The sequence below is a fragment of the Phacochoerus africanus genome, chromosome 1 (assembly GCF_016906955.1).
Source record: "Phacochoerus africanus isolate WHEZ1 chromosome 1, ROS_Pafr_v1, whole genome shotgun sequence".
In the NCBI taxonomy this organism is placed as follows: domain Eukaryota; kingdom Metazoa; phylum Chordata; class Mammalia; order Artiodactyla; family Suidae; genus Phacochoerus; species Phacochoerus africanus.
The window spans coordinates 108257604-108283548 of NC_062544.1; the positions used below are offsets into that span (position 1 = coordinate 108257604).

At 39.9% G+C, this 25945-nt stretch overlaps 1 protein-coding gene across 5 annotated transcripts; it reads left to right on the forward strand.

Annotated features, from left to right (window-relative positions):
• The first annotated feature begins 2215 nt into the window (after nucleotides 1-2215).
• ZNF197 (zinc finger protein 197) lies at nucleotides 2216-25446 on the forward strand. 5 transcript variants are annotated; one of them, XM_047771565.1, is made up of 6 exons: nucleotides 2216-2363; nucleotides 10503-10972; nucleotides 12842-13004; nucleotides 13492-13583; nucleotides 13855-13981; nucleotides 21769-25446. In XM_047771565.1, exons 2-6 carry the CDS (start codon nucleotides 10574-10576, stop codon nucleotides 24084-24086), a joined length of 3099 nt encoding a protein of 1032 aa, XP_047627521.1. In that variant the 5' UTR covers nucleotides 2216-2363; nucleotides 10503-10573; the 3' UTR covers nucleotides 24087-25446. The 5 variants fall into 5 exon arrangements, with proteins under 5 accessions (XP_047627521.1, XP_047627539.1, XP_047627545.1 ...); XM_047771583.1 differs by having other exon boundaries at nucleotides 2224-2372; nucleotides 10494-10972; XM_047771589.1 differs by having other exon boundaries at nucleotides 2224-2372.
• Nucleotides 25447-25945: the final 499 nt, after the last annotated feature.

Sequence of the window (25945 nt, forward strand, 5' to 3'; positions counted from 1 at the left end):
CACTGAATTTTTTTTCCTTTGCTTTCTTCCTTTGTTCAGAGAGGGAAGAAAACAGTTCAATTAGCTTTGCTTTAAGCAGCTGTTTTTGGAATGAAGTGATTCTAGCTTGTTTCAGATTCAAATACAACATGAAGCTCGTTATTTTTACATTCATAATTGAGTTGTCTCTTGGTAACTGCAGGGGATTGGTTCCAGGACCCCCATCCCTATGTCAAAATCAAAAGATGCTCGTCTCTTATATGAAATAGCAAACTTTTGCCTATAAACTTTGCACAAACTCCTGTATATTTTAAATTGTCTTTAGATTACTTATAATACCTAATACAATGTAAATATTATGCAAGTAGTTGTAAATACAATGTAAATGATATGTAAATAGTTGCCAGTGTGGCAAATTCCAGTTTTGCTTTTTGGAACTTTCCGGAACTTAAAAAAAATTTTTTTTAAACTGCATTTCTTTGAACACATGGATGCAGAACCTGCAGATACAGAGGGCCGACTGTACATAAACTAGAACTCTAACCACTGGAAAGTGTCCTTCTTTTATTTCCTTAGGAAACCTATATAGCCAGTTATTGTCCCATTCCTTCTCTCATCTGTGTTTCAGATGAAACCTCTATTATTATATAGGCATCATTTGGCTGTATAAAACCAGCCATGTTCCCTGAAGTCCATTTCTGCTCCAGAAGGCAGGTTGGTAAGGGGTAAAAAAGGAGATGGCAGACTTCTTTCTGGGTAATGCAGACACAGGACCTGACTAGTTCCAACTCGTTCCACTGACCATTTCAAATTCACATGGTACAATTTGACTTATGTGAAGATATATATAGATTTCCCTGTGCTATACAGTAAGATCTTGTCTTTTATCCATTCAATATATGTTTTCATCTGCTAATCCCAAACTCCCAATCCATCCCTCTTCCACCCCCAAAAGACCGGCTGCAACCAGATGCAACCAAGGCAGCCTTAAGAATAATCCAGTCATTGACCGTTAACTCATTATACCCTCATTTTTTTATTATTAATTTTTAATTCTTTTATTTTAGGGCTGCACCTGCAACATATGGAAGTTCCCAGGCTAGGGCTCCAATGGAAGCTGCAGCTGCCAGCCTACACCACAGCCACAGCAATGCGGGATCCCAGCCACGAGCTGCAACACCATAGTTCACCGCAATTCCAGATCCTTAACCCACTGAGCAAGGCCAGGTATCAAACCCATGTCCTCATGGATACCAGTCAGGTTTATTACTGCTGAGCCTTGATGGGAACTCCTATACCCTCATTGAAATAACTAAAAATCATTCCCCCTTATGCCATGACAGTTTTAAGATGGACCACAAAAGGCCTAAAAGTAGGCGGACTTACTGGGAAATCTCCATACTTCCCCAAATAGCAAGAATATTGCTCCCACTCATTAGCATATAAAATTACTTAGCCCATACAAAACCTATAACCCCTTGCCTTGAGGCCATTCTCACTTTCTGAGACTGTCAGCATTCTGCCTATGAAGTGTGTATTCTAAATAAACTCACTTTTATTTTTTTCTGGCTCCCTCTTGACTTCTTTCCTAGGAGAAACCAAGGACCCCCATTTGGCTGTCATCCTAAGGACTCCAGTGACATTTCTCTCTCCTGCAAGACCCTTTTGGAGTCTCTTTTGGGTCTGTCTCCTATAGGGGTGACAATTCCAGAAATCTAAACTTAAAGGATTGAAGTTTCCTTTACACAGATCCAACTTTACCCAGGATGATGGGCAACTCCAATAACCTACTCATTCCAGGGAGGTGGTGTTCCCCCCATCTGTACAGGACCTTGCAGTTGCACCTTGATTAATATTTAATGCCAAAGCTCCATTATCTAATCATTTGGGTGAGAGATACACAACAGTAAGCAAATTCCCAAGGGAGTCATGTATAAACCATATTATTACTTAATATGAGAACTGCCCTAGGTTCAAGAATAGATTGGAAAAGCGACCCATGAAGACATGAGGAATTACTCCCTACCAATGTCAGTTTAAATGCAAAGTGAAACAGAAAGCTCCAAGTCCTTCAGGAGGCAACAAGCCTCTGGCTGACCTGGACCCTGTGATTGACCTCTACACTCTTTGGACTACAGCTTCTCAAGAGCCTAGGAGCCCCGCCCTTCCTTACCTTCAAAGGGCAAAGCTAGGAACCATAGAGATGTGGCTTCCTAGAGAGCCGGGACAGGGAGTAGGGGCGTGAGCGACCGGAAGTGTAGGTACTCGGGGGTCAGCCATTATTTTGGGCTTCGGCCCTCGTCGCGTCCAGTTCTGGTGTCATCTCCCTGCGTCCCGTCGCCGAGGCGGCGGTCCCCAAGGCCGGAGCCGCCGCGGGAGCCCCGGTGAGCGAGGTGGGCTCGGGTCGGGATGGCAGCGCGTAGGGCGGCCCGTGGTGCGGCTTGAGCTCTCCAGGGCAGCGCACCCCTCGCCGGCCCCTCCCCGGCCCAGACCCCAAGCTCCTTCCTTTCTCAGCTCGGTGTTGAGGTGGATGCCTTGACTGCGGCTTGGGGAAGGTATTGAAGACAGCGCCCCCGAGTCTGTGTTTGTGTCTGGGGACCGGTCCTCGAATCAGTAGAATGTACAGTCCCTTTGAGAACAGCGCCCTCAGTAGCCAGGTTCCCCAGCTTAGGCCTTTCTGCGGTTTCTCAGTCTTTTCTGAGGCTGACAGTTGAGATATACGAGGAGCAGGGGCTCCCAGGCTTATGGGGACTTTTGTTTTCGTTTTTCTTAAGGAATTGGCAGACTCCCATCTTTAAATTTTGTAATATGGTATTTAATAAGCAAACTGAGACCTCCCATACCACCATTGCTTCAGAGAATATATTTCCACACTAAACACTAAGACCATAAACGAGTAAATGGCGTCGTTTGCAAAACAGGTTGTTGCCAACCTGTCAGTGACTATGTACGGATTTGTTGTTGTTATTTTGTTGCTTTTACATCTTGTTAGATTAAAGCTTTATCATGAACTGTTGTTTGGGAACCATTGCTTTAGAATAGTTGTTTGGCTTTCAGAAGTCTTTTTAAAGTTTTTTTTTTTTATTTTAAAATTTTTATTGGAGTGTAGTTGACTTACACTTTTGTGTTTCAGGTGTACAGTAAAGTGAATCAGTTATGCAAATACATAGATATATATTCATTTTCAGATTCTTCTCCCTATCAGTTATTACCGAATATTGAGTAGATTTCCCTGAACTATAGAGTAGATCCTATCTTACATACAGTAGTACTTACATATAGGTACTTACCTGTCTTACATATAGTAGTTTGTATATATTAGTCCCAACCTCCTAATTTATCCCTTTTCACCATGTTTCCCCTTTGGTAGCCATTAGTTTGCTTTCTAAATCTTTTAGTCTGTTTCTGTTTTGTAAGTTCTTTTGTATCCTTTTTAAAATTAGATCTCACATATTAGTGATCTCACATATTTGTCTTTCTGTGTCTTACTTAGTAAGACTTGAAATTAGTATGATAATTTCTAGGTCCGTCTATGTTGCAGCAAATGGCACAGAAGTCTTTTTTCAAATTAAAGTATAGTTGATTTACAACGTTGTGCGAGTTTCTGCTGTACAGCAGAGTGACCCACTCATTCATATTCGTGTGTGTGTGTGTGTGTTTTGCTTTTTAGGGCCTCACCTGCAGGATATGAAAGTTCCCAGGTCGAATTTGAGCTGCAGCTTCAGGCCTATGCCACAGTCACAGCCACATGGGATCTGAGCTGTGTCTGTGACCTACACCACAGCTCACAACAACACTGGATCCTTAACTCACTGAGTGAGGCCAGGAATTGAACCCACATCCTCAAGGATACTAGTTGTGTTGATTTCTACTGAGCACAGTGGGAACTCCCTAGTCTTTTCTTAAATGCAGTTATTTTAGACTTTGGGGATTAGAATCACTGACGTTCAGAATATGCTCCCACAGCCAAACTAGTTGAGTGGCCATCAGTGAATCACTTAGCTCCTCTGAGGTTTCTTTTGTTCTTTTTAACTTGAAGCTCACAAACTTTTTGTGAGAAGCAAACAAAATATATGTTTAAGGATTTGTTATTTGTATCTATCTGCAAATTAACAGTTAATAGAATTCTTATAATTTACAGTAGAAAATTATTTAGAAATCTTTTTTCCCCCAGGTTTTATTTTATTTTATTTTATTTTTTGTCTTTTGTCTTTTCAGGTCCGCACCCACGGCACATGGAGGTTCCCAGGCTAGGGGTCAAATCTGAGCTGTAGCCTCCAGCCTACACCACAGCCACAGCAATGTGGGATCCAAGCCGCGTCTGCAACCTACACCACAGCTCACAACAACACTGGATCCTTAATCCACTGAGCAAGGCCAGGGATTGAACCCACGTCCTCATGGATGCTAGTCGGGTTCATTAACCACTGAGCCATGAAGGGAACTCCTTTCCCAGGTTTTATTAATTTACTTATAGACTTTATTTTTTTCGTTTTTTTAAGACTTCATTATTTATTTATTATTTGCTTTTTTAGGGCCACACCGGAGGCATGTGGAGGTTCCCAGGCTAGGGGTCAAGTCAGAGTTGTAGCTGCTGGCCTGTGCCACAGCCACAGCAACGCAGGATTCCAGCCACATCTACGACCTACACCACAGCTCTTGGCTATGCCAGATCCTTAACCCGCCGAGTGAGGCCAGGGATCAAACCCACAACCTCATGGTTCCTAGTCAGATTCGTTTCTACTGCACCATGGTGGGAACTCTAAGACTTTATTTTTCAGAGCAGTTTTAGGTTCATGGGAAAATTGAGCAGAAAACACAGAGATTTCCCATGTACACCTTGCCCCCACTCTTGCATGGCCTCCTCCACTGTCAGCATCCACCATCAAGAATGGTACATTTGTTGCAGCTGGTGAACCTGTCTGGATATGTTATAATCACCCAAAGTCCATAGGTTGCATAAGAGTTCACTCTCTGTGTTTGTATTTTCTATGGATTTGGGCAGATATATATGATGATATGTATAATGTACCCACCATTTTACTATACAGCATAGTTTCAGAAAATCCAGTTTTTTCATCCTCTCTGTCTGTTCATACCTCACTTCTCCAACCCCTAGCAACCACTGATTGTTTTACTGTCTCCATAGTTTTTTCTTTTCCACAGTGCCATATTGTTGGAATTGTACAGTATATTGGATTTTCAGATTAGCTTCTTTCACTTAGTAATACACATTTAAATTTCTTTCATATGTTTTCATGGCATAATAGCTTGTTTCTTTTTGCCAGTGAATATGATTCCATTGTCTGGATGTACCAGTTTATCCATTCACCTATTGAAGGACATCTTGGTTGCTTCTGGGGGTTGGCAATTATGAATAAAGCTGCTGTAAACATCTGTATGCAGATTTTCATATGGACATATGTCCTTACCTCCTTTGAGTGAATACCAGGGAACATGATTGGTAGAATTTATGGTAAGATTATATTTAGTTTTGTAAGATACTGCCAAACTGTCTTCCATAGTGGCTGTACCATTTTGCATTCCCACCAGCAGTGAATGAAAGTTCCTGTTGCTCCACATCCTCACCAGCATTTGGTGTTGCCAGTGTTCTAGATTTTGGGCATTCTAATAGTTGTGTAATGGTATCTTGTCATAGTATCTTACGCATAATAGAATGTTTAATGGTTTTCCTGATGACATTTTCACGCAGATATTTGGATATAGCTTCTTTGATAAGGTGTCTATTTAGGTGTTTGGACTATATTTTAATCAAATTTTCTTTTTTTCCCACTCTGCGCGGCATATGGAGTTCCCTGGTAAGGGATCAGATCCAAGCTGCAGTCTTGACCTCAGCTGCAGCTGTGGCAACACTGGATCCTTAACTCACTGTGTAGGGCCGGGAATCGAATCCGAGTCCCAGTGCTCCCAAGATGCCGCTGATCCCCTTGTACCACAGTAGGAACTCCAAGTTGTATATTTTCTTATTGTTGAGTTTTAAGAGTTCTTTGTATAGAATATACAAAGGATAATAATCCTTTATCAGATATATGTCTTTTGTAGATATTTTCTCTTAGTTTCTGACTTGTCTTCTCATTCTTGACATTGCCTTTAATTTTAATGATGTCCAGCTTATTAATTGTTTCTTTCATTTTCATGCCTTTTTTGTGTATCTAAAAAGCTACCACTGGAGTTCTTTTGTGTCACAGTGGGTTGGGGATTTGGTAGTGTTACTGCATTGGCTTGGGTCACTGCTGTGGCATGGGTTTCATCCCTGGCTTGGGAACTTCCACATGCCACGACTGAGACCCCCCCCCCCAAAAAAAATAATAAAATTAAAAAAAAAAAACTGTCACCGTATCCATGGTCATCCAGATTTTCTCCTAGGTTATCTTCTCGGGGAGGTTATAGTTTTGCATTTTACATTTAGGTCTGTGATCCTTTTTTCTTTTTTTTTTCTTTTTTCTTTTTTTCTTTTTTGACTGTATGGAGTTCCTGGGCCAAGGATCAGATCCAAGCCACAGCTGTCGTGTAGGTTGCAACTGTGCCACAGCTGTGTCAGTGCCAGAGCTTTTAACCTACTGTGCCAGGTCCTGGGATCAAACCTTTGTCCTTGCACTGCAGAGATACCATCAATTCCATTGTGCCATAGTGGGAACTCCAGTCTGTGATCCATTTTGAGTTAATTTCTTTGGAAAGTGTAAAGTCTGTCTAGATTCATTTTTTGCACTTGTTGTCCAGTTGTACTAGCACCATTTGCCAAAAAGACTATCTTTGCCCCTTTGTATTGCTTTGACTCTCTATCAAAGATCAATTGACTATATACATGTGGGTCTATTTCTGGGCTCTCTATTCTGTTCCAATGATTTGCTACTCTTTTGTTCAGTTTTTCTCAATTGTTCTATCCCTATTGCTACTTAATTATTTATTTAGACTGCAGATTTACACCAATATCTGAAAGTAGGGGTTTTTTTGTTTGTTTGTTTTTGTCTTTTTGCCTTTTCTAGGGCCGCTCCCACGGCATATGGAGGTTCCCAGGCTAGGGGTCTGATCGGAGCTGTAGCCACCGGCCTACACCAGAGCCATAGCAATGCGAGATCTGAGTCTCGTCTTCGACCTACACCACAGCTCATGGCAACGCCGGATCCTTAACCCACTGAGCAAGGCCATGGATCGAACCTGAAACCTCATGGTTCCTAGTCGGAGGTATTAACCACTGCACCACGACGGGAACTCCTGAAAGTAGGTTGTTCTTACGAAACCTTTCATAAACTGAAATGGCATAAAGCAAAAAAACAGTTATCTTAGGGCAAGTGTTGCTGACAGATGCACAAAGTAAAGCTAAATAAAGCACAATGCTCATAGACATAGTTTAAAACTATGGTGGCTTGTTGCTGAGCATAGTTCCCAGGGAAGGAGCTTAGTGGGGTCAGTCTCACTACTTGAGGTATACACTGCCTCTATAACAGCTCCCTGCAAAACAAATGAACACTTTTTTAACTTTTCAACTTTTTGTGTAAAAGCAATATCTTCTTTGAATTTCTTTTGGCTAGTGAAAACAGGTGCTAAGGTATCGGTCTTGCATAAAAGTGAAGTAACATAAATTGAACTATCGGAAAGCAGGGGATAGCAGTACAATCATCCCTCTTATCCTTGGTTTCATTTTCCTGTGTTCAGCTGCAGTTGGAAATAAGTGGAAAACTCCAGAAATAAACCATTTTAAGTCCCTCACTGTTTTGAGTAACATGATAAAACCTTGCACCATCCCACTCTGTCCTGCCTGGGGTATAAATCTTCTCTTTCTAGCATATCCATGCTGTTTATGCTACCTGTCTGTTACTCACTTAGTAACCATCTAAGTTATCAGATCAACTATCATGGTATTAAAGTGTTTGTGTTCATGTAACCCTTGTTTTACTTAATAGTGGTCCCAAAGTGCTAGAGTAGTGGTGCTGGCTATTCCAGTATTCTCTTACTGTGTCTAATTTATAAGTTAAACTTTAGTGTAGGTATGTGTGTATGTGTATAGGAAAAAACATAGTATATATAGGATTCAGTACCATCTTTGGTTTTCAGGCATCCACTGGTGGTTTTGGGACGTCTCTCCTGCAAATAATGGGGGAGTACATAAATAGTTAGATAAGAAACTAATGGGGGAGTGGAAGACTTTACACAGTATGCATTTTATAATTTTAAATTTTGAACCAAGTGAATGTATTACCTATGTTAAAAAACAATGAGGGAAAATGTAAAGTAAAACCTCTTTACTGTTGCTTATTACTTATAGTACATGGTCATCTTCTTGTTCTGCCTCTCAATAGACTTTAGAATTTGCCTCTCTTTACCTCTTCACTCTACTTCCACGACCTTACTTTAAAGCTTACTTCCTTTCTCTGATTTGCAAAACACATTTCTAACAGAGCCATATGTGTTGACACTCCCTTGCTTCTGAAATTACAGTTTCTTTCTTCCTAATACTCCAGTGATCTTTTTATTTTTTCTTTAAAGCCCAACCCAAAATTAGGCTCGTGAATTCTTACTGTGCTGGCATATCCTCCTCTTAATTGTACTTACATATTATATTGAAATTATCTTTTTGTTTCTGCTTCTCTCCATTGTAACCTTTAAGGTCCATGTATTAAGTAAAGTTAATGAGACATTCTCATATGTCACTGATAGTGATGTAACTGTTATAGCCTTAAAAGTTTAAACTATTTATACCTTTTGGCCCAACAATTTTGTGTGTGTGTGTGTGTGCTTTCTTTAGGGCCACTCTCACAGCATAGGTAAGTTCCCAGGCTAAGGGCTGAATGGGAGCTGCAGCTGCCGGTCTATACCACAGCCACAGCAATGCCAGATCCGAGTCGCGTCTGCAACCTACACCACAGCTCATGGCAACACCGGATCCTTACACACTGAGCAAGGCCAGGGATTGAACCCGCAACCTCTTGGATCCTAGTTGGGTTCGTTTTCACTGAGCCACAATGAGAACTCCTCAACAATTTCTTTTCTGGGGATTTTTCCTGAAGAAATGAGCAGAGATGTAACCAAAAATTAATTAGCAAGGATAATTAATGCAGTGTAATTTAATAAGAGAAAATTGTAAATAACCTAAATGTCTAACAACAGGACTACTTAAGTATGAAGAATTTCATATAGTCTTAAAAACAATGATGGAGAATATTAGATATTATGTTCACAACATAATGTATGTGAAAAGCAAATTCCAGTGCACTACAGCTGGATTCAATCTTGTGATCCAAATTGGTACATAGAGAAAGAACTGTAGGAAATAGTCCAGAACAATAGCAATGATTATTCTCTGGTTTTGCATTTTCTGGTTTTATAGATTTTTTGTTTTATAATGAGAAAAATGTTATTTCTTAAAAACAAAAGATTTCTGGGAGTTCCTGTCGTGGCTCAGTGGAAATGAATCTGACTTGGATCTATGAGGACGTAGGTTTGATCCCTGGCCTTGCTCAATGGGTTAAGGATCCGGCATTGCCGTGAGCTGTGGTGGAGGTCGCAGACACAACTCGGATCCCACGTGGCTGTGGTGTAGGCTGGAGGCTACAGCTCCAATTTGACCCCTAGACTAGAAACCTCCCTATGCCATGAGTGCGACCCTTAAAAAAAAAAAAAAAAATTCTAGAGAGCAGAAGCCTATATTCTATATAATGAAAGCTTACTCAAATTTATCCAAAAATTCTGATTAGCAGAGTGAACAATTTTCAGGTAATGTAAAGTATGTATGGGAGTGCATAAAAAGTATGTTTTTCTCTCCTGTATTTTCTCTGTTGGGGAGACCTCCCACCTGCATTTATGTGACACAGTGGGATAATGATCTGGCTTGTTTTTGTGGAGGTGCCATTTGGATCATATGCCACAGGGGTGGCTGAAAAAGGAGAAAAAAAAAAGTTTGTACAGTAAAATTACACAGAACTTTTTCAGCCTTTGTCAATTGAGAAGTAGCTGAAATTTATCTCATGTGTATTAGAATTAATATATGATTACTTATTGGCTCTACAGAGCATAGGAAAGAATGCTCATTACAGAAAGATGCCGATTACTGTTTGAGTCCATGTACCAGGCACTGTTCAAAAACTTGAAATGTACTTCACATCAGATTCTTACGTTAAGCCTTTGAGATAGGAATTGTTACCTCTATTTTACAGGTTAAGAAACTGAGACTTAAAAGTGAGGTAACTTGTTCAAGGTCACACAGGAGTAGTTAGGGTGCCCATTGTTAGACTGGAAAGAAAGGATTTATTGTAATTAGGTGGAGCAGAAGCTGTGAAATAAAGACCAAAGGAATTTCATGTCTTTGATATCAGCAGTGGTCTGGGTAGCAGAAGTGTCAGTATCTCTACAGCTTTGGGGAGGGGCTTCTGTCAGAGGCACTGTCCAGAGCCTATACTTTGTATTCAGGGAGATGTTCTTCATTCCTGGGAGCTAACTGGGGTCTGGAAAATGTGGTTGTTTCTCTGGGTAAACTTTAACAATGATTTCTTGAGGTCTTGTAGACGATGTTCTCCAAGCTCTAAGGAAGAAGTCAAGCAAGGATTGAGGGGCCTTGGAGAGGATCTTTTCTTAAATGACAACAATGACAAGAGAAAATTGGGCCCACAATGCTCTGAGACAAGAGGGCCTTGTTAAAGGGAAGGACGATATCTGGAAATGGGGAACCAGCTTCCAAGGGAGCAGCTCCTCTGTTTGGGAGACCTCCCACCTGCATTTTAGACAGTTGCGTTACCACGAGACATCTGGACCCCAGGAGGCTCTGAGCCGGCTCCGGGAGCTCTGTCGCCGGTGGCTGAGGCCAGAAGCACGCACCAAGGCTCAGATCCTGGAGTTGCTGGTGCTGGAGCAGTTCCTGAGCATCCTGCCTGGAGAGATAAGGACCTGGGTGCAGATCCATCGCCCTGGAAGTGGTGAGGAGGCCGTCGCCCTGGTAGAGGAGCTGCAGAAAGACCTCGAGGGACCAGGACTAAAAGTGAGAAAGGGGAAGGGGAAAGAGTTTGGAGTAGACAGAAGGAGAGAATTGAGGCAGGGCAGGCTAGGCTAGAAGATGATACTTTGATTTTTCATGAACAGTTAATAACACATTAACAACCCTGATGCTCCTTGAAGCAGATTCATGACCTGTTCAGACCATAGCATATCTTCGCAGAGAAATGGATTTCTTTTGGGGGTCTTTGGACCAATTCGCAATCAACAAAAAGGCATTCACTGTGCTTTATCTCCCTGGATAATGCTTGCTAATGCTTAGTTTGGTTTAAGAACCTGAAGAACATAATGTTTGTAAGTGTGCCTCTAAACAGAAGCTTATGTATTGTATGTATACATCTGTATGGAGTGATATTTTAAGCTTGGGGTATAAAAGGCAGTGGGAGAGCAAGAATGAAGCTTCCTAGATCTGGCAAGCCCTTACCGTGTGTACCTTATGGTTTGAGATATTTGCCTCTGATAAAATTTTATATCCTTGGTTATTGGGATTTTTTTTTTTTTTGTCTTTTTTGCCATTTGTTGGGCTGCTCCCACGGCATATGGAGGTTCCCAGACTAGGGGTCCAATTGGAGCTGTAGCTGCTGGCCTACACCACAGCCACAGCAATGTGGATCCAAGCCAAGAGTCTGTGACCTATACCACAGCTCACAGCAACGCCAGATCCTTAACCCACTGAGCGAGGCCAGGGATTGAACCCGCAACCTCATGGTTCCCCTCATGGTTCCTAGTCAGATTCACTAACCACTTAGCCAGGACGGGAACTCCTAAATTGGGATCTTAATATAGTTTCTAGTGTGTGTCAGATCTCTTTCTGTCAGTCTAGAGCCCACTAGAAGCATTTCTTTATTTTCTTATTGAGGTATAGTTGATTTGTAGTGATGTTGATGTTGTGCCAGTTTCTGCTGTACAGCAGAATGACTCAGTCATACATATATATCTTTTTTTTTTTTGGCCACCCTGAGGCCTGTAGAGTTCCCAGTTAGGGATCAGATCTGACCCAGAGTTGCAAGCTATGCTACAGCTGAGGCAACACTGGATCTTTAACCCACTTTGCCAGGTCGGGGGTTGAGCCTGCATCCTGGCACTATGGAGACTCCACTGATCCTGTTGCACCACAGTTGGGACTCCCATTCTTTTTTTTATTAGTCTTTTCCATCATGGTCTATTCCAGAAGATTGGATATAATTCCCTGTGCTATACAGTAGGACCTTATCGTTTGTCCATTCTAAATGTATAGAAATATTTCTATATAAGAAGTCTGAAATAGAACTTAAAAACTTGGGAGTGGCACCAAGGATGGGCTCATTTGCTTTAATCATAAAAATGAAGAATTTAGGAGTTATGTATTTTGGTACTAATTACTAATCCATGTTTCTCATTAGAGAGATAAGAAAATGGGGGCTGGAATAGGTTCACTGTGTTGCCAAATGTCTAGACTTCTACTCTAGTGTTCCTTCTCTTGGAGCAGGAAGGGATAAGTAAATAGGTGAATAAGTAGAAGAGTGTATTGAACCTGGGTTTAATCTAAAATCAGGTCTGAAGCTAAAACCCAATGCTCTTAATTGCTTGTTGCTTCTCATTCCCTCCTTAACCCACACCCAGGTCTGGCTGCTGTTTCCACTGTTCTGTTCCGTCTCCTCTAGGAGAGCTCACCAGCACCATGAGTGGAGCTAGAGAGCAGCTCCATTGTTCTCAAGGCAAAGGTTTACTGCTCTTTGGATGCTCCATACTTGAGGGGGTCACGCTCACCTTACATTATTAGATTACGAGCAGAAAGAGGTCCATGGTGGTTAGGTGAGTCCATTTTCTGGAGGAACAAGGAGTGCCAGCTTATTTTTTTTTTGCTTGTTCCTAGGTTCCAGTCCTTGTCCAGAATCCGGACACTCTCCAGGAGGGCATGAGCCCTCCAGGAATAGCCCTTCCTCCTGCAGCCACAGGCAGCCACATATCAGCTGAAATTCACTCAAATCCTCTTACTGACCCAGTGGTGTTCAACTTGCTCCAGGATCCTCAACATGGTACTTACTCAGTGGCTCTGGCTTTGGACTTTGTTCAGATTCTTACTGTGGTTCATCCCTCTGCTCCCAGATAGTTGTTTCCTCTCCGTATGAATCTCTTATGATGCCAAACTTTTTCTTGTTCTCCTTCTTATCCTTTCCTGGGTCCTCCTGACCCTTTATCCATTCTTTTTTTATGGCCACACCTGCAGCATATGGAAGATCCTGGGCCAGGAGTCATATCAGAGCTACGGCTACCAGCCTACACCGCAACACTGCATCTGAGTCTCATTGCAACCTACACCACAGCTGTGGCAACACGAGATTCTTAACCCACTAAGTGAGGCGAGGGATCGAACCCACACCCTCATGGACACTGTAACCCACTGAGCCATGACGGGAACTCCCTGAGTCTTTTTTAATTCCTTGTTTATAGAAGATAAAGATATTAGACTTGAAGTCATAGGCAGGAACAACAGTGATCTCATATGCAGCTTTTCTCCTTCAGATTCTCCTGCCCCTGAAGCTTCTGCCCTTTCCCAGGAAGAGAACCCAAGAAATCAATTAATGGCTCTCATGCTCCTGACAGCCCAGCCCCAGGTAAGGTTTGCATCCTCTTTTCTTCTTAAGGCCCTAACTGCACTACCTAACTGTGGCTGAAGTATACCCTTTCTCATCCTTGTGCTTGGGTATCCAGGCAGTTCCTGTCTCTAAATCAAGATCCATTCTATTGGAAGGTAGACTTCATGTGGGCTCTCCTTATGTCTCCCTGATATCCCTTGCCCACCTCATGGCCTCACAGAAGTGAAAGGGACCTTTCAGTAGGGGAGCTCCTGGGCAATGATAATCTCACACATACTTGTTATTTCAGGAACTGGTGATGTTTGAGGAGGTATCAGTATGCTTCACTTCAGAGGAATGGGCATGTCTGGGCCCAATTCAGCGGGCCTTGTACTGGGATGTGATGTTGGAGAATTATGGAACTGTGACTTCCTTAGGTAAGGACTTTCTCTTCCCATAATTCTTATCTTTCTTTCATCAGCTTTTGTTTTCTGATTATGAAAGTAGTATTATTTTGGAAACCACAGAATATTAGGAGAGAAGAAACTTTTTAAAGCCCACTGTTTGTAAGCAACTACTGTCCACATTTCAATATATTACCTTTCTGGCTTTTTCTATATGTTTGAGGGTTTTTGTTTTTTGGGTTTTTCTACATTGTTTTAAATTGTGTGTATATTCAGCTTTATATCTTGGAGGTTTTTTTGTTTGTTTGTTTTTGGCCATGCCCACAGTATGTTCCTGGGCCAGCGATTGAACCTGTGCTAGCAGTGACCCAAGCTGCTGCAGTGACAATGCTGGATCCTTAACTTGCTGCACCACAGGGGAACTCCTATAGCTTGCTTTCTTTGCATTCACCTCACCTATTATTACAGATTATTTGAAAATAATTTCTGTATTGGCTCATAATTTAGTTGGCCTTTTCTTTTTTTCTTTTTTTCTTTTTTTTTAGGGCCACACCTGCAGCATATGGAGGTTCCCAGGCTAGGGGTCAAATCAGAGCTACAGCAACACCAAATCTGAGCTGCATCTATGACCTACACCACCGCTCTCGGCATTGCCAGATCCTTAACCCACTGTGCAAGGCCAGGGATCAGACCCACATCCTCATGGATACTAGTTGGATTGTTTCCATTGCGCCACAACAGGATCTCCAGTTAGCCACTTTTTTAATTTTAAATAATTGCCTTCATAATCATCTACCTCTGTGCCTAAGGTTTTTTTTTTTTTAATTTTTCATTATTTTTAGAAGTAGAATTGCTAGGCCAAAGAGAATTGTTTCAAGGCTCTTGCTTCATTCTGCCAAATTGCTTTCCATAATGATCTCAGTCCTTTGTGCTCTTACCAACCGTACATAAGAATGTTCCTTTGACTCCACCTTCATTGATATTGAGGAATCCCTTTCTTTTAACTTGCTGCTAATATAATTTTTTAAGTTATAATATCTATTCTCAAGTGATATTCTTTTATTAGTAATAACAGGTTTTTTTTTCTTTTTATAGCCACACCTGTGGCATATGGAAGTTCCTGGGCTAGGGGTTGAATCCAAGCTGCAGCTGCAGGCCTATGCCACAACCACAGCAACACCAGATGCAAGCCAAGTCTTCAGCCTATGCCACAGCTTGTGGCAACACTAGATCCATAACCCACTACAGTGGGTTCTTAACCCTCAAGCCACAATGGGAATACTCTTAGGAAAGAGTATTTTTTAAAAAAAAATAATGTTAAGAGTTCCAGCTGTAACACAATGGGATTGGTAGCATCTCTGCAGTGCAGAATATAGGTTCAATCCCTAGCCAGCACAGTGAATTAAAGGATCCAATGTTGCCACCAGTGCAGTGTAGTTTGCAGTTGTGACTCAGATCTGATCCCTGGCCCGGGAATTCCATATGCCTCAGGGAAGCCAAAAAAGAGGAAAAAAGTTTAAAAAAAAAAAACAAAAAAAAACTATTAGCCATTTATGTTTCCAACAAACATTAAAAACCTACCATATAATGGCAACTATGGAAATGATGTGATTCTGCCCTTAAGTAGCATGATTTTGGAGATGAACATAGAAAGAATAAACAAGGCAGAGTAAAATAATTGGTATTAAAGTGTCATAAGCCTCTTGCAATGGAAATGGAGAGGACAAAGCAACCAGTACCATTCTTGGGGGTTTAGGAAAGGCCCATGAAGGGGATAGCTTTGTGCCGGACTCTAAAGAGAAAAGTAGGAGTTTGGAGAAATAGACATTGAAAACTGAGGCATTAGCTAATGGACTATCTAATTTGGGCTGAAATACAGATTTATAGTATTAGTTTAAATGACTGCATTGTATTTCATTGTCTCAGTATCATGCTTTACAGTGACAGCTTTATGATACTGAATTTCCACTCAAGAATACCATATGTCATTCCATTTGTTCATAATGCGTTTGTCTGTTTCAGGCCTGGGTTAAAATTACATTCAAGTAGATCTTGCACATTTTTGGTTACACTGATTCTTTTTTTCTTTTTCTTTTTTTTTTTTCCTTTTCTAGAGCCACACCCATGCGGCATATGGAGGTTGCCAGGCTAGGGATCTATTCGGAGCTGTAGCCGCTGGCCTACGCCAGAGCCACAGCAACTTGGGATCTGAGCCGCGTCTGCGACCTATACCACAGTTCGCAGCAACGCCAGATCCTTAACCCACTGAGCAAGGCCAAGGATCGAACCTGCAACCTCATGGTTCCTAGTCGGATTCGTTAACCACTGCGCCACAAGGGGAACTCCTACATTGATCTTTGGCATAGGATTCATTTCTGAGGTTTTCTAATTGTTTGCATATATGAAAATAAGAATTTTTGTGTGTTTATTTCATACCCAGCAACCTTAGTAAATTTTTTTTTAATTGTAGTATTTTCTACTGTGTATTTTTTACACTTACGAGAGTATGTCTTTTAGTATCCCAGCTGTAGTGTGGTGTGTCAAAGGTTTTGTGGATTTTATATTTTGATACATGTTACCAAACTGCTTTCTATCAGTGATGTTCCAGTTTATACTTACAAGAAGACCCAATTCCCCTATATGTATTTAGGATTTGGTCAGTGTTTTAAATCTCTGCTAGCTAGATGAAGAATACTATCTTTTGTTTATTTTTCTTTCATTTCTTTGTTAGTGTGGTTCAAATCTTTTCACATATTTATTGGTCATTTTACTCTTATTCATATCTTTATTACATTTTTTTGTTAGAACTGCTAATCCTTGTCAAATGTACATTTTCCTATTTGTTTGCCTTTTGAGTGTTATTTATGTTTTTTGTTTTTTTGTTTTTTGTCTTTTTTAGGGCTGCACCTGCCGGCATATGGAGGTTCCCAGGCTAGAGGTCTAATCGGAGCTGTAGCCACCAGCCTACACCACAGCCATAGCAACGCTGGATCCAAGCCATGTCTGCAACCTATACCACAGCGCACGGCAACACTGGATCCTTAACCCACTGAGCAAGGCCAGGGATCAAACCCGCAACCTCATGATTCCTAGTCAGATTCTTTTCCTCTGTACCACAACGGGAGGTCTGGCTTTTCAGTGTTATTTATGAATTTTTTTTTTTAAGCCTTAGAAAATCTTTTATGTGGTCAAAAAGCAGTATTTTCCTTTGTGGTCTCCTTCTGCATAAAATTATTTTTTTAATCACTCTTGTATTTTCTTCAGACACTTTTATTGTTTCATTTTTATGTTTAAGCTTTAATCCATCTAAAATTTATCTTGATATGCAGAATGACATAGGAATCCAGTTTGTTTATTTACTTGATTTTTTTTTTAGGGCCTCACCTGCAGCATTTGGAAGTTCCCAGGCTAGGGTTCGAATTGGAGCTGCAGCCTCTGGCTTATGTCACAGCCACAGCAACACGGGATCCAGGCCAAGTCTGCAACCTATACCACAGCTCACGGCAATGTCAGATCCTTAACCCACTGAGCAAGCCCAGGGATTGAACCCGCATCCTCATGGATACTAGTTAGGTTCGAAATCCACTGAGCCACAATGGGAACTCCCTATTTACTTATTTTTTAACCCAAGTAGCTTTCATTAATTCTAATACTGTTTACTCAGTAATCCTTTTATTTTTTTTTAAGAATTTTAAAACATGCTTTATGGGTTAATTGATTAATTTTATGAAAAACACTCACCATGGATCCATACCTCATGCTGTAAGCCAAAATAAATTTCAGATGGGTCTAGAGTTAAACTTAAAAAATAAGAAGAAAATGAAATTCATTATTTATTCTAGCTCTTTGAGGAAAGAGAAATTTGAATCAACTTTAATAAGTAAGATATGTTCTAACTGCAATGTTGTTGAGACCTTGGGCAAGTAGATACTAAAGTGTTTGTCTCCTTTGACCTAGTAATTCTGATTTGAGAGGAATACCTTAAGAATATGGCCCAGAAAGAGAGAAAACAAGTAATATGTCTTAAGATAGTCCCAGCAAAGTATTTATAATGCTTAAAAGTTGGGTACAACTAAATTCCTAAAGACAAAGTAGTATGCAAACTATGGTGTGTTGATCTGGGGGTAGTCTGTGACACTACCAAATATGACAGTTGATGTGGAGGTAGACTGTGACACTTGATTTCTGAGCATTGATAAGCTGGTAGAAAAGCAGACTCCCAGATAGCTTGTACATACTTCTTCAATATGTGAAAGACTTGTATATGTTTGTTTAAGAGATTGGAGTAGAATTTGAAGGAAATTATTCAAGAAATATTAAGTACCAGAATTCCCTGGTGGCTCAGTGAGTTAAGGCTTTGGAGTAATCAGTGGTGGTTCAGGTTGCTATGAAGGCGTGGATTTGATCCCCAGCCCTGTGCAGTGGGTTAAGGGATCCACCATTGCCATGGTGGCATAGGTTGCAGCTGCAGCCCAGATTCATCATTATGTATGATATTAACTTTAAATTTTTTGTAGCAGAGTCCCCTTCATGGCTCAGTGGTAACGAACCCAACTAGGAACCATGAGGTTGCAGGTTTGATCCCTATCCTCGCTCTGTGGGCTGAGGATCTGGCATTGCCCTGAACTGTAGTGTAGGCCACAGATGCGGCTCAGATCCTGTGTTGCTGTAGCTGTGGTGTAGGCTGGCAGCTGTAGTTCTGATTTGACCCTTAGCCTGGGAACCTCCACATGCCATGCGTGCAGCCCTAAAAAGCAAAATAAATAAATAAATAAATAAATAAAATTTTTATGGGTATCTTTTATCAGGTTGAGAAAGTTCCCTTCTATTTATACTTTGTTGAGTATTGTTATCATGAAGGAGTTTTGGATTTTGCAAAATGCTTTTTTCTGCATCTTTTGAGAAGATTATTTGAGTTTTGTCCTTTATATTATTGATATGGTGTATTACATTGATTGACTATCTGATGTCATACCAGCATTTATATTCCTATGATAAATCCCACTTGGTCATGGTATATAATTCTTTTTATGTGTTGTTGGATTTAGTTAGCAAATATTTTGTTGAGGATTCTTACGTCTGTATTCATAAGATATATTTGTCTGTAGTTTTCTCTCTTTTTGTGATATCCTTGCCTGATTTGGGTATCTAGGTAATACTGGCCTCAGAACAAGTTAGGAAGTGTTACCACCTTTTCTGTTTATTGGAAGACTTTGTGAGGAATTGGTATTAATTCTTTTAATGTTTGGTAGAATTCATCAGTGAAACAATCCGGGCTTGGGCTTTTCTTTGTGGGTACTTTTTTCGTTACTGATTCAGTTTCTTATTATACAACTATTTAGATTTTCTATTTCTCATTGAGTCAATATTAGTAGTTTCTGTCTTTCTAGGAGTTTGGTTTCTGTCTTAAGTTCAGTTTATTGACATAGTATCATTCGTGGTATTCCCTTATAATCCTTTTTATTTCTGTAAGATCAGTGATAATTCTAGAGGGGTTGACTTTTTTTATTTAGTTTTTAAGCTTGTAGGTTTGGGCATGTAGCAAGTCAGGCAGAGGAAGGACAATTCAGGAAGAGAAACGGGCATGGGCATTGATAGAGAAGCAAGCAAAAATGCGACATACTTAGGCTTCTGTGTATAGTTTACCATGCCTGGAGTCTGTGGGCATGAAGGGTACTAACAAAAAGTGACACTGTCTCTTGGGTTATTCTGGTCATTCGTGCTTTATCCTGTAGGCAGTGAAGGGTTGTTTGTTTTGAACAGGTGAGTGGCATGATCAAGTATACTTATTGGAAATATAATTAGCAATGGAGTGGACATGGACTAGAGAAGTGTGGAGGATTGGAGGTAGGAAAGCCTGTTTTTTCTTTCAGGCTTCATCAAAGGTTGCAGAAAGTGACCAACTTCCTCTATCATTCTGACGTTTTTCTGCTAGGTCCTTTAAAGCTCAGTAGGCCCATACATAGTCTGATTTTTTTTTTTTTTTTCTTTCTGGCTGAACCTGTGGCATGTGAAAGTTCCTGGGCCAGGGATCAAACCCATGCCATGGCAGTGACCTGAGCCACAGCAGGGACAATGCTGGATCCTTAATCCCCTGTACCAGGCCAGGGATCAAACCTGTACCACCACAGAGACAACACCAGATCTTTAACCTGCTGTACCACAGCAGGAACTCATTTCTTAACCATATTCCATCTTAGTTTAAGTATTTGTAATACTCTGGTCTTTAAAATACTTCTGTTTCCTTAAAGAAAGAGAACCTGCCTTTCCACCAGCATCGTAAAATTGTGAAACCATTTTGATCTAATCATTATAGACAAGAAACTGGGGTAGCAGTACTGGATAGGCCTGGGACACATGCCCATCCTTACTGCCAAGTGAAGCAGAGTAGTGTGGTTGGCAGTTTTGCCCAAAACCCAGTGAGATGGGAAACTGAGATGAGGAATGAGGGCCTGATCTAAGAACGTCCTTCAAGTTAACATTTATTGCAAAGTTTTCCATTCTCACCCTCTCATGAACCTAAAGAAGTTCATAATGAAATAAAATAGTTGTACTCCTTTCCCATGTCTTTTATATTTAAGTAGAAGATTAGTTTTTTTATACTCGAATAGAAAATAATGTTTAAGAAAAAGAATATAATGTTACTACTCTTTACATAATTTTACTTATTACATAACTTGGGGAACTAGTTCATAATTTCTCTTCACATTTGAATGATGAAAATAAGTTTCTAAAACATTTAAAATATGTATAGTTTAACACTTTAAAATATTGTATTATATAGAAATTATGTTAGAGTAGAAAGGAGGTTAACCAGTTCAGCCTCATTATTTTATAGATGTATTCATGATTTTTAATGTCTAATGTTTCTAATTTTTTTCTTCTCATTCTGTATTTCTTTTCTGTCTAATTGAGGGAGTCTAACACAGACGTGATATTTTTGTGAAATTAATTTTAAAATTTCCATTTCTCAACTTTAAAAGGAGTAATGGGAATTGTATATGAATTCTAAGCATTAAGTTGCTTTTTCTTCTTCTTCTTTTTTTTTTCCTTCTTTTTTTGGTCTTTTTAGGGCCAAACCCGTGGCATATGGAAGTTCCCAGGCTAGGGGTTGAATTAGAGCTGCTGCTGCCATCCTACACCACAGCCACAGCGACGCCAGATCTGAGCCACATCTGCAACCTATACCACAGCTCACAGCAACACTGATCCTTAACCCACTGAGTGAGGCCTGGAATCGAACCTGCATCCTCATGGATACTAGTTGGGTTTGTTAACACTGAGCCATGATGGGAACTCCACAATGGATCTTCTTTCTGTAGTTAATTGCTTTAAAGTAATTAAAAAGTGTTTATGCACTTGACTCTTTGAGAATTAAAGATTGCGTTTAGAGTTTTTAGGTATATTTTCTTTCTTTTAATTCCCATCTTCCTAGCATGAGGAAAATAAAAAGATAATTCTTTATAAGCCAAATGGTTCTGTTCCATCCAACTTCTTGAGCCTCAGAAGTGGAATACCTACATAAGATCCCATGTTCTTTCTTTGGTTCTTCCTTGGATTTGTTTTTTCAGCATCCTTTATATTTTCCCATCTGCTCCCTGAAGGCAAAGCGCTTAGAAGTATCTCGGAATGAATTCTGTGTTAATTTGTTTACAACTTTCTGTCAGTGTAGCATTCTGCTTTATACTTTCATTAATGAAAAGCTTTTTTTTTTGTATCAATATAAAGGTATCCTTCTAGCTTGTTTTAGCAGTTTTAAGATCTTGTTCTCACTAACACAGGGATATGACAACATTTGCGTTTTATATTCCTTTTATCAGAATGGGAGACCATGGCCGAGAATGAGGAAGTGACATCAAAGTCAAGCATATCTCAAAGAGCAGATTCTCAGAAAGGAACATCAAAAAGACTTCAAGGATGTGTTCCCCAGGTTCTTGACTTTGGGGAAGAATGTGAATGGCACGTTTCGACAAGTCAGTGGGGAAATGAAACAAAGGAAAGAGATACATTGAAGAAAGTTTCCCTGTGTGAACGAGACAGGAAGAAAAGGACTCCACCAGAAAAACGAAGCCAGAAGTGGAAGGAATTTGGAGACAGCTTGTCTATAGATTCAGCTCTTTCTGAAAGCTTAATAGGTACTGAAGGAAAGAAGTTTTATAAATGTGATATATGTTGTAAACATTTCAATAAAATCTCCCATCTTATAAACCATCGGAGAATACACACTGGGGAGAAACCTCATAAATGTAAGGAGTGTGGAAAAGGCTTTATTCAGCGCTCAAGCCTTCTAATGCATTTACGGAACCATTCTGGGGAGAAACCTTATAAATGTAATGAATGTGGGAAAGCTTTCTCTCAAAGTGCTTACCTTCTAAACCATCAGAGAATCCACACTGGGGAGAAACCTTATAAGTGTAAGGAGTGTGGAAAGGGCTTCTATAGGCACTCAGGCCTTATTATACATCTAAGGCGCCATTCTGGGGAGAGACCTTATAAATGCAATGAGTGTGGGAAAGTTTTCTCTCAAAATGCATACCTCATTGACCACCAGAGGCTCCACAAAGGTGAAGAACCTTATAAATGTAACAAGTGTCAGAAAGCTTTCATCCTGAAGAAGAGTCTCATTCTGCACCAGAGAATCCACTCTGGGGAAAAACCCTATAAATGTGACGAATGTGGAAAAACGTTTGCCCAGACCACTTACCTTGTTGACCATCAGCGGCTGCACAGTGCAGAGAACCCATATAAATGTAAAGAATGTGGGAAAGTTTTCATTCGAAGCAAAAGCCTCCTCTTACACCAGAGAGTTCACACAGAAAAGAAGACCTTTGGTTGTAAAAAATGTGGGAAGATTTTCACTTCCAAGTCAAATCTCATTGACCATAAGAGGATGCATAGCAGAGAGAAGCCTTATAAATGTACTGAATGTGGGAAAGCCTTCACTCAGAGTGCTTACCTTTTTGACCACCAGAGACTCCATAATGGGGAGAAGCCCTATGAATGTAATGAATGTGGGAAAGTTTTCATTCTGAAAAAGAGCCTCATTTTACATCAAAGGTTCCACACTGGAGAGAATCTCTATGAATGTAAAGACTGTGGCAAGGTCTTTGGTTCTAACAGAAACCTCATTGACCATGAAAGACTTCACAATGGGGAAAAGCCCTATGAGTGTCAAGAGTGTGGAAAAACTTTCATCATGAGCAAAAGTTTCATGGTCCATCAGAAACTCCATACACAGGAGAAAGCCTACAAATGTGAGGATTGTGGGAAGGCTTTCAGTTATAATTCAAGCCTGCTCGTACATCGGAGAATCCACACCGGGGAAAAGCCCTTTGAATGCAGTGAGTGTGGAAGGGCTTTCAGTTCTAACAGAAACCTCATTGAGCATAAGAGAATCCACAGTGGTGAGAAACCCTATGAGTGTAATGAGTGTGGCAAATGCTTCATTCTGAAGAAAAGCCTCATTGGACATCAGAGGATTCACACAAGGGAAAAATCTTATAAATGCAATGACTGTGGGAAGGTCTTCAGTTACCGCTCAAACCTTATAGCCCATCAGAGAATCCACACTGGTGAGAAGCCCTATGCATGTAATGAGTGTGGGAAAGGCTTTACTTACAACAGAAATCTTATTGAACATCAAAGAATTCACAGTGGGGAAAAGACCTATGAATGTCATATATGTAGAAAAGTCCTTACCTCTAGTAGAAATCTTATGGTACATCAAAGAATCCATACTGGAGAGAAACCTTATAAATGTAATGAGTGTGGAAAAGACTTCAGTCAGAATAAAAATCTTGTTGTACATCAAAGAATGCATACTGGGGAAAAACCATATGAGTGTGAAAAGTGTAGAAAATCTTTTACTTCTAAGAGGAATTTAGTTGGCCACCAGAGAATACACACAGGGGAGAAACCATATGGCTGTAATGATTGTAGTAAAGTTTTTAGGCAAAGAAAAAACCTTAGTGTACATCAAAAAACTCATACAGATGAAAAAAACTGTGAATGCGATGAGTCTGAAAAAGAATTCTCTCAGACTTCAAATGTTCATCTTCAACAAAAAATCCATTCTATGGAGGAATTCTCTTGGCTCCACAATGCCCATGAGTCTAAGACAGAGATTCAGAAAATCTAGTATTTGTAAAATGAAATAGAATCCCTGCCTACTTGGGTAACTTTTGGATAAAGGGTAGCATATGAGTTTTATAAGGAGAAAAATCATGACCCTTTTATAGACAAGTATGTTACATGAGGAAGAAAGTTAATCTAGACTTTCAAGACTACAAAAACAAATTGTAGTTAAAAGATACTCTATTCTAGACCATTTATTATGACCCTAGAAAAGGACCTTGTAGCAATTAAAGATTCCAAGAAATTGGATTATGTTTTATAAGATGTATAATGTCATTGTAAATGATAGCAAAAATATCTTTGTATTAAAAAGTGGACATTTTTGAAATATATATATATAGATAGAGTACATTTTATAGGTAGTATTACTGCTACAGAAAATCTGTGTAGACCTCTGTGATTAAGGCATATCAAACATGGAATTCCATGGGCAAGAGTCTGCTGTTTGAGGACAACTTAAGAACATTAGATTTGGAATCAGAAAACCAAGGTTTGTGTCCTTTTTCTTACTAGCTCTGCGATGTTATTGAATTATCCTCTAAGTCTCAGTTTCTCTGTCAGTCAAATACTGACATAATGCCTACCTCATAGGGTATTGTGAAGATTAAGTGAAAGGATCATGTGAAAGTACTTTATGAAATAATTTAATTGTAAAGTTGCATAAAAGATATGGTCAAAATCTAGAACATGGCATAATGTAATATTTGTTCGTTAATTTAATATTAGTACTTCATGAACCTCAAAAGATTTGTTTTTATAGGAAGAGGAAGTATGATAGCTAATTCAGAATTTAGTGCTCTAAAAAGGCTTTTTAAAAACAGCTTTAAAAATGTTTAAGGGAGATAATAGGTAATATACCTAGGTTTTTTAATGGAGAAATATTGGCTTATTAAATAGTATGTACAGAAATTCTCTGGTGGCTCATTGGATTTAGGATCCAACATTGTCACTTCTGTGGCTAGGGTCACTGCTGTGGTGCAGCTTCGATCCCTGGCTCTGGAAATTCTGCATGCTGCGGATTCAGGAAAAAAAATTGTATGTCCAGCCATTAACATGATGTCAAGAAAAACAATTTATTTTTCAACTTTTGAATTTTAAACCTAGCAGATGTCGAGTGTCAAAATCGAAGGACAGTCCTATGTTGCTTTCCTTGTTGACAGCAGAAAATCCTTAACCCCAACGCCTGAACTGACTATTCCTGCTACTGTCATTCTCAATTCTAATCAACATTTCATCATTACTTACATACAAGTACCTTGTTACTCAAGAAACAACATTCGGTCCCAGCATTCAAGTTACTACATAAGTTTTTCACACAAACTAAAGCCCTTTTCTGCATTTGTATATTTAAATTTTGCTGTTTTTTTTTTTGTTTTTGTTTTTGTTTTTAAGATCCTCATATAGGAGGTTCCCAGGCTAGGGGTCAAATTGGAGCTATAGCTGCTAGCCTACACCACAACCACAGCAATGCCAGATCCAAGCCATCTCTATTACCTATACTACAGCTCATGGCAACACCAGATCCTTAACCCACTTAGCAAAGCCAGGGATCAAACCTGCATCCTCATGGATACTAGTCAGATTCATTACCACTGAGCTAGAACAGAAACTCCCTTTCCTGTACTCTTGATTTGAAAATTTTATGTTGTAATTCTCCAAACTCCAGTTAATTTGCTGGAGTATAAATACCTTAATATTAGGATTGTGTTTTCTAATACTAGCAGCATTGAAGTGGTGTGTTGATATAGTAAGTGTTATTAATTCAACCCCAAAGTTCCTTGAGGGCTGGTTCCTCATTAGACTGAAAGGGCAGGAGTGAAAACTGGAAGGGGCCCAGGTTAAAAGTCTGAAGTCCTGGATATG

Coding starts and splice junctions, on each gene's coding strand:
- ZNF197 (XM_047771565.1), top strand. CDS start 10,574: ATGACAACAATGACAAGAGAAAATTGGGCCCACAATGCTCTGAGACAA. Junction 13,005..13,491: donor GCTCCAGGATCCTCAACATG/GTACTTACTCAG, acceptor TTTCTCCTTCAG/ATTCTCCTGCCCCTGAAGCT. Junction 13,982..21,768: donor TGGAACTGTGACTTCCTTAG/GTAAGGACTTTC, acceptor TCCTTTTATCAG/AATGGGAGACCATGGCCGAG.